This window comes from Cyprinodon variegatus, unplaced genomic scaffold (assembly GCF_000732505.1).
Source record: "Cyprinodon variegatus isolate N-32 unplaced genomic scaffold, C_variegatus-1.0 Scaffold24, whole genome shotgun sequence".
Classification (NCBI taxonomy): Eukaryota; Metazoa; Chordata; class Actinopteri; order Cyprinodontiformes; family Cyprinodontidae; genus Cyprinodon; species Cyprinodon variegatus.
Genome location: NW_015150477.1, coordinates 1,505,822 through 1,516,639, shown reverse-complemented (window position 1 = coordinate 1,516,639; position 10,818 = coordinate 1,505,822). Strand labels below are relative to the sequence as shown.

General features: G+C 42.4%; 1 protein-coding gene across 1 annotated transcript in view; it reads right to left on the bottom strand.

Annotated features, from left to right (window-relative positions):
• Positions 1–4,356: 4,356 nt before the first annotated feature.
• Positions 4,357–10,818, bottom strand: part of LOC107097109 (polyserase-2-like) — a 14,151-nt gene continuing 7,689 nt past the window's right edge. Inside the window, exons 4-10 of the mRNA XM_015394125.1 lie at positions 9,181–9,449; positions 8,727–8,875; positions 8,400–8,652; positions 8,127–8,295; positions 6,372–6,625; positions 6,191–6,288; positions 4,357–5,289 (exon numbers count right to left, since the gene is read on the bottom strand). Coding sequence (XP_015249611.1) covers positions 5,008–5,289; positions 6,191–6,288; positions 6,372–6,625; positions 8,127–8,295; positions 8,400–8,652; positions 8,727–8,875; positions 9,181–9,449 — 1,474 coding nt within the window. The 3' untranslated portion in view covers positions 4,357–5,007. The remainder of the gene's footprint in view (positions 5,290–6,190; positions 6,289–6,371; positions 6,626–8,126; positions 8,296–8,399; positions 8,653–8,726; positions 8,876–9,180; positions 9,450–10,818) is intronic.

Genomic DNA, 10,818 nt, shown 5'->3' with positions numbered 1-10,818 from the left:
TTCCAAATTACTCTTTAGTTTTTGACATTAGTAAACAAAAATGCAGTCAATCCTTCCGCATTGATAATGGAAACAAATGAGTCACTCCATTCTCCTTTGAATCTTCTGTTCTCATCAGCTATCTTCCTTTTTTCCCTCTGAGATTCATATACCTGCTGCTTTGTTTATCTGACACCAGGCTGTGCTGAAACATGCTGCAGGCTATGACTCCTGTTCTCTATGGCTATTATGCAAAGAAATATTTACATGTATTGTTTACATTTATTCATCATACACATTTTACAGCATTGGAAAACAGTGAATGTTTGTCTGACCTCCTGCACACCATATTACAACAAAAAATGTATACATTTTTGAAAAAAGGGGGAACTAAAGAGCCGCAGGTACCGACCCCTGGCCTGGGGCCCTTCCCGAATTGGTAGCTACTTCCTCCCCTTACCAACTTCTCACACTGCCCGTGGAGGGTGAGCCATATTAAGTCCCGCCTGAACTGATCATGTAAGCCCCAACACCCCTTTCAGAGGCATAGACAGGTAAGTGGCATTACAGGCTAAAAAAGAAGTCAAAGACGTTTCAATCTTCATGTTTTCTAAACAAAAACAAAGCTTCATTCAACGATGAAACTTAAAAACAAAGTCCAGTGGATTGTTTTTCAACTCTTTTGGAATAAGTGGACTGTTCCTTTAAAATAAAGTCATAAGAGAAAACTTTAAAAAATCTAGGCCTAATTTAATGTTTGTAGTATGAGCATCATGCTTGTGTATCATGGCAACAGTAGCTGCCAGAGCTTGGACCGTTACCATGGTGATGAGTAATGCGACGAAAGACCATCTGAAATGTGTAGTTATTGCCTACGGTGCCGTCTCAGGGACTCAGTTCAGCAGCCGGGGGGTGGGGTGGGGGTGGGGGTGGGGGACCCTTGGTTTGGTTAAGTAATTTAATTGAATAGTTACTTTAATACATTTTATGGCATATTGTATTTTATATCTCAGTCTCAAATGTTTAGGTTCAAACCTTTTTTGGAAAATACAGTCTGTGCATCTTTGTTCTGTTTTGGATCATTAGTCATTTTTTATTTCTGAAATGCCCCAGGACTTTTTTTTTTAGTTTGTATTTTTTTTAAATAAATGAACTGTTTTAAACTGAACTGATTTTTTTTTTTAAATACAAAAATAAAACTGAATCTTTTTTAGTAGGATCGCTGCACTTGGGGTTTTCCATGGACCTGGACTGTACCTCCATGGTTTCCACTCTAACGTGCTAAACTGGTGACCTGGGTTCAATCTCTGGCCCTAACAGTTCAGTTCAGAAGGTGCATTTCCTCAATTTCTTATCACCTTTTCATCTCTCCAGAAATACAAGCTATCTGCTTCCAAAGCTCAATTTTTATGCCTCTTAACTGCCAGTTGTTATGAAAAGGGGTTGGGAGGGTTAATTTCTACATTTTGCTTAAATCTTGCTGCTATATTTCCTCTTTCAAAAAGCTTGCTAAAAAAACATGTGGACAATGCATTTTCTGATCTGATTTTCATCTGATCTTTATGCGTTGTATCAAAAACAAAAAAAACAGTTATCAGGGCCATCTCTGTGCTGTGGTTGGTGGAGAAATCTGACTGGAAGCAGCCGGTCATCGATAAGAAGGCATTAAACAGTTGAAACTATTTTTTTCAATAATCTTACTGGTGAAGGTGAGGTATGAGATGGGCCTATAGTTCTGCAGGATTCGTTTGTCCAAGCTTCTCTTTATCAACAATGGTTTGATAATTGCTGTTTTTAAGGCTCGGGGGGAAATAACTGACATGATGTATGTGTTAATGATTTGCTGAAGAAACTATGAGTCAATGTAATCAGCTGGTTTTGCTTAAATATAAAACTTTGAACATATCTGACTGGCTGGTCGGGTTGATCTGGATCTATAAAGTGACCTGAGATTATATGAAGTGAGTTGGAGCTAAATAAATAAGCTAAACCTAAAACAAAGAAAGTAAAAGAAAATCTACTAAACTGTCTTGTTACTATGAAATTTTCTAAGGTGGAAAAATATAATTATCTAAACAATATAATGATGAAAATCTTTTATTCAGGTTTATTAAAGTACAAAGTTCAAAATGAGTCATAAGACTGCGGGAACACCAAGCTGCTGTATCATAGTGGAAGTTCTGAACCAGTTAGTTTGTGTCTTCTATAAACAAGGACAGAAGAGGGAAAAATGTTTATCAGAATGCAGCTGTTAAGACAGTGAGAGCGATTGTNTGAGTCATAAGACTGCGGGAACACCAAGCTGCTGTATCATAGTGGAAGTTCTGAACCAGTTAGTTTGTGTCTTCTATAAACAAAGAGAGACAGGAAAAACTGGCTTCTCAGAATGCAGCTGTTAAGACAGTGAGAGCGATTGTAGACTAGGTGTGGACTTGCTGATAACTACAATAGGAGGGTGACATCATGAAGGGGATGGTTAAGAAGCCAGCTAACCTTTTTTTTTTACTCTAGCCAATAGATTTCAAAGAACTCTAAGCAGGGTTATACTCATTAGGTTTGAAAGTCTTAGAAATTGTATTGGTTTAAGAAATAACCCAGTATGAAGATGAAGTAGAGATTCAGCTGAAGTGTGACATCAATTCTTTCAAAGCAATGTCACTTACCCCATGTGGTTGCTGTATCACACCACTTCTAAAGACTGAACAAAGTCTGACAGTCAAACTGCAAAAGCGGATTTTTATGACTTATACATTAAGTCAAAAAAGAGCACAAAACAGGCTTAAATGGAGGTACTTTGGCTTAGTTTCTCTGAAGACACTTCCTCCCCCATCCAGGAGTCTTTATTCTGTCGGCTCCACTAGATCAATCTGTAGATGGAGCTCTGATGTATTTAAGCAGCAGTTAGGTTAATTCTCCTAAGAACATTCCAGTCAGATGCTAATCAAACAGCCGTTCCTTGTTCTCATGGATTGTTGGAGCCTTTTGTTTGTTTCATGATCAGAGGTCCTACATTTCTTTGGAATGAGTTTCAGGACTGAATTGTAAATGCTTGGAAGCTGAAACCTCAGTCCTCCCAAACTGATCATTGATGGATTTTCTCTTTTCATAAAGAAGGATTCCTTCCCCCCTCTTTCACGCCATCTGTCCTCTCTGTCCAAAATCTTAAGACTGGTCTTCAAAGGTGTGTCCTTTGTCCCTGAGGTCCTTTTTTCAAAGGTGCCTGATTCTTTGCACTTGGGCCTACATGCATGAATTAGTATGACAGAGAGATGGTCTGATGAACCGAGGTGGGGGCGGGGGGCTGCTCTGAATGCATCTTTGATGTTAGAGTAAACCAGGTCTAAACAGTTTCTAGATTGCAAAGTCTAGATGTTGGTAGAAATGAGGGAGAACAGTCTTCCAGTTAGCCTGGTTAAAATCCCCAGCAATGATGGAAACAGCCTCTGTGTGCAGATTGGAGCTCAGAGATTGCCTGGTATCGAGTCTTCATGGCCTCTTTAGTGTTAGCGCTGGGGGGGGCATAAACAGCAGTGATGCTAACCACACAGGATGATGGTGCAGCAGTTACTAATCTCCTTATTTGAAGAGAGTTTGAGTCGTAGATGATCCATTTCCGCTCCAGTTATTAGCAGATGTTGAAGAGCAGGATTGATGGTAACAAAGGTCTGAGGGATTTCTTCTTAGCTTTGCTATTAGCACACCTCTGCAGCCCCGTTTACCCCATCGCACCCAGCACGGCCTGCTCCTTTGGTGTTTATGTCCATCCGAAGCACTCCGCAGCTTTTAAACGGTCAAGAGTTTCTGTATTTAAGAGTCCAGAAACATCATTTTGTTGCCGAAGCTCCAGCAGGCGCTGGCAGTCATAGACGCATAGATACTTTGAAGTGTTCTAATCGGCATATTTTGTGTATTTGTCTGGAGCTGCAGCAAGCCGCTGCCTTTAGGCGCTGCCATCTTAAAAAGAAAAAAAGGAAAATTGTGTTCAGAATTTCTCTGAAGGAGTAATCCCAAAGGATAAATGAAGTTGAGTCTAAGACAGAGAAGAATGAACCTAATTGCTGCTTAAATACATCAAAGCTTCGTTCTAGTGAAACCAACAGAATAAAGACTCCTGGATGGGAGAGGAAACATCTTCAGAAAAACAGCCAAAGTCCAGTTGCCTTTGAATTTAAGTGTTTGTTTGTTGTGTTTGTCATGAAGACTGAGGATTTACAAACAATGAAATAAGGAGATTGCTGCGCATGTAGATTAAATGCTAAAAAAACTTGATCTTAACTTTAATCAGGAATCAACTTTAAGTCCCACGTGTATCAGACCCCTAACTGGGAGTCAACTTTAAACTCACAATATTTTTATTGATATTTATCTTTATTTGTTTATAATTATGTAAACAATATACACCATAAAACTCCCCAAACCAATCAGTTAATTTACAAGCACCACACCATGTTAAGAATTATCATTATAATGTCATTAGAATTATCTTTATCAAGCTATATTGTGCATAATAAGTGCATCGTCACAGTAATTCAGATTAAATGAACATATTTAACCAATCAGACTTCTGACATTAAAATTAATCTCTTGATGTATTTTGCTTATGAACTTATTTCACTCTTCAACTTAAGCTACTTTTTCAACATATTGGTAAACTTTACAGCAGCAATAAAAAGCATTGACACTTTTTAAAACCTTCATTTTCACCAAGTTAAACAAGCAGAAAATCACATAAAATCATAAAATCTAAGTTTTTAGTTAAACTCTTCTATCTTTTCCTCAGTTTGTCTTACAGCCAGAAAATTCACACATTATGTCTATCAACCCGAAAAACAAAAAACAACATGTGGGGAAGTACTGAAACATTAAAATGTTTTCTTTTCTGTAAAACTGTCCAAACAGAATCAGTTGTAATGGATGTAAGATCAGAAAGATCATCTCGAGAATCAGGCCACAGAAAAACTCTTTGAATATCTATAATCAGACAGAGATTCAGGAGATCTTTGTCCTTCATCATGGATTTAGGCATCTCTATGAAAAGAGAGGCAGAAATAAGACAAAGTTGAGGAGATGGAAACACAAGGAGAAATGAGCCTGAGAGCTTCCGCTGGATGATGTACTGTTAGCGCTGGGCTCTGGGGATAAAAACGTCCCAAGTTTCTCAGTCAGGAAATTCTGATATCGACTGAGTTTGTTGAAGAGCATCACAGAATCCTCTCGATTTAGGACGGCGGAGGCGTTGGCTGGAAGCACCACTGCTGCCTGGAACCAAGCACCGTCCTGTTCACACATGAGTGGACCTCCAGAGTCACCCTGAGCGGGAAAAGAAAACATTTCCTCAGTACAACCTAAAAGTTCCACATCTGCAGACGGACACAGAGCAACCTGAACCCTGAAGTGGGAGGAACTCCGAGCTTCTGCTCATGGTCAGCCTGGTTCTGGTTCTGCTAAAATCTAACACTAGTTTATTGAATGTCACGATATTTCTGAAAATAAAGGAGGTCTGCTGCAGGTCTAACCTTTAAACAAAACTCCTGTCAAAGTTTTGGAAGTTCTAGAAGAATTTAACTTTATTGATCTCACTTTGGAGAATCTTACCTCTGCATTTAACCCCTCCCCTTGGGGAGCAGTGGGCGGCCATTGTGCGGCACCCAGGGAGTAATCAGGGGTTAAGGGTCTTGCTCAGGGAGCCAGAGCAGAGGCTGTGGAGATCGAACAAGGTACTAGCAACCTTCCTAGAACACGAGTGCACTGCTCCAACCCACTAGGCCAACATGCCCCACTAGATATCTCCCCCTGAGCTGTGGCTCCATGCAGCTCCTCCAGAGCCACCATACTCCTCCTGATGAATGCACTTCTGGCCACTTCTAAGTCAGGGTGGCAGAATCAGGTCCTGGAGGACTGTGTCTCTGCTTTAACACACCTGAATCACAGTTGTTGGTCCTTAGTAGAGAACCTCTACTGCGCAGGTAACTGAACCGTAACTCAGATGTGTTGGATCAAGAAGATATCTGAAAGTTCTTGGATACCAGGTCTAGGTGGTCATCCATGTCCTGGAAGTTGGTCCATCCTCTCCATGTTCAGACAATGGATCAAGAAGATATCTGATCCATTGTCTGAGCTGAAGTGACCTCAGAGCTCTGAGGTCACTTCAGCTCAGATGGATATTATGGTGCAAACTGACTCTAAAATAAATGATAACATCTTAACTCACCTGCTGCAGAGGAAACTGCTCCGTACAAATGCTCTCATTTGAGGTCCTGTTACCACAGCTCTGGACCTGAGCTTTAAACACCTGCAGAACTTCTTCCTCTGGAACAGAGATAAATAAAACATCCCTGCAGCTATGTACTAGTCTTTATTTCTGATGAACCAATGTTTGTGTCTGGACTCACCTCCTCCTCTCCCAGAGCTCCACCCAGTTGCCCAGCATGTAGATCCGACCGGGAAGCTTCTGCCGTTGTCCAGGCAGATGGGCTGGATGTAGCTGCTTAGGGTTGGTTGGGTGGATAGTCGAAGCAATGCGACGTTGGGATCTGACAGGTTGCTCAGAGAGACCTCTGACACATTCAGAGACATCTCAAAAGGATTGGATCCATTCTGCCTCAGACGACCCAACACCACCATCCACTCAGACACGTTGAGTGGACTGAGGAGAAAAGAGTGACTGAGTTGGACTGAAACTGTAAAATATCTAAGATGCTTAAACAACATCAGAGATTGGTCAAATCCTCATGAACTGGTAAAATAAAAACTGGCTAAATATTAAGCAGAACAAGACATTCTGTTGGATGATATGAACCCACAGAAAGCCTCCTCCTCATTATCAAATCCTGTAATCCTCTATACACCTTCAATCGGCTACCTTTCATAGTAGGAGTGTGATGCCTGTGGCTCAGTTCGGTGGGATGCTGTGGCTTATGAAGGGGGTGTTGGGTTTAGATGTCGGCAGGTTTGCTCCTACTAGGGGGGCCTTGGGAGCCCCTAGGTGGGACTTCTGGAGGCTGGTTACATGGTCTTTTGGGGTTATGTCATGCTGGGGTGGATCTCGGGTGGGCTTGGGGAGATCTGGGGTCCATTGGGTGGCCTGCCCTTAGGTGGGGTCCCTGCTGGGGGTCTGGGGCTGGGTTCTGGATAACCCTATGCTCTCTCTTGGTTTCTGTGCAGTCGCTCTCCTACTGGAGCCCTAAATTCCCTGTTTGCCTTCTTTTAGTGTCCTGTCAGTCAGTTCTAGTTATTTCCATGATTCATGTCCTTGTTTCCAGAACGAGATTATTTTTCAACCCAGTGTCTTCAGGCTAGTTTAATCCTTAACCAGTGGTTTCAACCAGTTTCAGCATTTCCCGAGTGATTCTGTTTTCCTGATTCTTTTCCCTCTCATCCACTGGCCCTGTCTATCCCTGCCTGATCTGCCCGTCTGAACCATGGTTGGACTGCTGTTGGATTCTGCCTGTCTGTGTGTTTCTGTCTGAGCTGGACGCTCGACGCACGGGACTCTGAACCTGCCTTCATGCTCTGATGGATTCCTGGAACCCAGATCTGTCCATTCCTGAGTGGACTAATCCATTAAACCAGAGTGTCAGTGATTGGGCGGTGCCCCGCCCCCTTCCTGCAGCCGCAGGAGCCGCACATCCACAGCAGCATGCTTCTGTTTTGTTCTGGGTTTTTGTAATAAATGTTTTGAACCTTCCTACTGGCTTTCTCACCTTGAATATTGGGTCCATTTGTCCCGTTTTATGACAGAAAAGATCTTTTAAGGTCTGATCACTGTTAAAAAGCACAGACTGACCATTAAGGAGTTCATTTTGACGAGTTTGGAAGGAAACCTATGAGTCATTCATGGGCCCTGGAACAGCCATGGCTATGGCCATCAATGACCTTCCTGTGTTTGGGAGGCCTTCCAGTTTCCAATGGCTTTCAAATAATCTTTGTTGCATCATAACAGAGCCGCGATCTGACGATCTACCTCTTGAATAATCAGTCATGAAACAGGCACCCAATGTGATTTCATGTTTTGTGTGTACTATTCCTTTAAGGTACTGGACTTCTTTCAGTTGGGGGCCCCTGATAGAGATAAAAGCTGAACGTCGAATCCATTCATTAAAACAGTCTGAACTGAGCAAAACCTATGAGGATATTCTGTAAGTCACCTTGAGAAGCAGTCAGCACTGCTCAGAACATAGTCCATCGACACCAGGGTTCCTCCACACACATGCTGTCCATTCTTTAGCAGGCTTGCCATGAAGGGCCACTGACCAGCTGTCGCCACAGAACTGCCATCCAACCCAGAATTCAATGGGGCCCGGCCACAATACAAGGCTGGGAATTAAGACAACAGATTGACATTTAATTTTCTACGCCTTTCATCAAAGTCAGCTTGAATGAAATTAGAAATGAATAAATGCGGGGACATGGGGGCTTACGTGGTGCGGGGGTCGTGACTGGTGGCACACCGCTGCAGGAGATGCTGAGGTCACTGTCCGTGCCAGGAGACGTGAAAGTGACGAATCCCGGCTGGTTGCTGCTGATTTGGGCTTTGATCCAGGCTTCATACTGGGAGACTCTTGCATAGACTCCCGGGTAATCCGGCAGAGCACAGCCAATACCAAAACTCACAATTCCGGACTGAATCCAGCGGCCATTTTGTTTGCTCACCATTGGCCCCCCTGAGTCCCCCTTGAAAAGCAGAAACATTTCAGTTTGAGTAGATTAAACAAGGAAGGTGTCTTTAAACAGTTTAAGATCATCACCTGACACGAGTCCTTTCCTCCTTCCAGGAGTCCTGCACAGATCATGTTGTCATTGATGGTGCTCACTTCATAGTTGCTACATTTACACCGCCTGTTTCCAATGACTGGCACCTCCACCTCCATCAGGTTTTGAGGAAAAGGAAGAGGGTCTGAAGACACACAAATCCAGGTAAAGGTACAGTCCTTTCAAAATGTTTCCTCACCAGGAACAAGAGAGACGGTTCACACCTTTGGTTAGGAATATTTCCTTAACTGTATGTATAGCAACAAGTTCAGCATAACTTTTCACTGCTACTGGTACATTGGGGGGGGGTTCAAGGACTGTGTGGAAAGAAACCCTTGATCCAGGAACTTCAACCTAGCAGTTTCTAAGAGGTTTATCCATGGTACTCACTCTGTGCTGCCCTGCCCTGTACTTTCAGCACTTGGAAAAACCTGTCATATAAAAACTTGCCATCAGATCCAACGTTCCCCCAGCCGGTGACCCAGGAGTCCGTGCCGCTGTAGAAGGTGCTGTCAGAGGCCGCCAGGCAGATGGGTGAGATGTAGCTGGTGAAAGTAACGGCTGAGGAGAGCCTCATTAGAGCAACGTCATTGTTGCTGGTCTTTTCGTTGTAGTCTGGATGAACAATGATCGTCGCTACTGTCCGTCTGACTTCATTGGGATTGGATCCCTGCTGACTCTGACGGCCCAGATAGACTGTGATACCGGTTGGATTTCCACTGAGGTCATCATGTAAGGAGACAAAGAAGGCACGGCATAGATTGTAAAGTAAAGCAGTCTTTTCAAACCCAACGGGCTGAATTAGCTGAAACATTATGAAAACTTATGAAATACTTTTTATAAAACAGTCTGCTGCTGGTGAACTACACTAACCTGCTGAATTATTAGGTATAGTTGTGCAACTGCTTGTTAATGCAAAGTCCTGTTCAGCTAATCCTGTCGCTGAATGTAGACGATGTGCTGATAATTTGATGCTTTTTCCATTTTCTCTGTTAAACAGCTTCTTTGACGTCATCATGATCAGAGCAGTAAATCTGATTAAACCATGTTTATCTGCATTATAGTTGTTTCTTTCTTTAGATTACGCGCTATATAGCATAATGTTAACATGAAAGTAAAACATTAAACTCAAAAAGACTAGATTCCTGTTTAAATCCAAAGCTGATAAAGTTAGCTCCTGGAAGTAGCGTAGCATCCCATTTCCTACAGATCAGGAACAGAGGATGAAACAGGAAGGATTTAAATGCTTTTATTTCATCAGTAAATACATTATTATCCTTTAACACATTATAGTTTAGTACGCTTATTAGTTTTAGGGAGGGAAAAACATAAATTATGTCTTATTAAGAAAATAAAATTGACCCAGATGTTCGTTTGATGATGAGCTGATGGGACGGATCAGGAAGTGAAAGGCGGTAATGTATTATTTCACTTTTAATTTCTGAACATTTGTTCCAGTTTTTGCGACCTTTGCTTTATGCTTGTAAAAATGTTGGATGTTAGGTTATAATCGTTTTATAAACAGACCTTTTGTAACTAAAAATAAACATGACAACAGAGCTCCTTCTACTCTGGGATTGCAAATGGAAGAGAACTTCAAAGTTACTAAAGCATGTTTCTCTGTTGACGGTGCCTCTTTAACATAAATCAAGCCAAGGGATCAAAGTTGGAGCAAAACGCCACCAAAGACATGCAGAGCCGTAGCTCTGAATACTGCTGCAGTAATGGACTCCTTTTGGTTCGATACCGACGCAGAACATGGGAAACTGTAGCTGTTCTTGTTCAGGGTTAGGGTTAGGCAGGGGGAACGCTATCTGACGGGTTTATAGGCTGTCAGATGGCGTTCCCCCCGTGTTAAGCAGGGGGAACGCCATCTGACGGGGTTTATAGGCCCGTCAGATAGCGTTCCCCCCTGATGTCATTTACGTTGAGTAGCAATAAATGCTAAACTCTCTGCAGGTTCTTGTCTTTGTCGTCCGCTCTATTCAGCTGGCTTTGAAACACACGGCGGAAGGTGGTGGCTGGGTGGTGAGGGTTACGGGGGCGAGAAACGCAAAAGTAACACAATAGTTTCTTTTGCTAGTAACT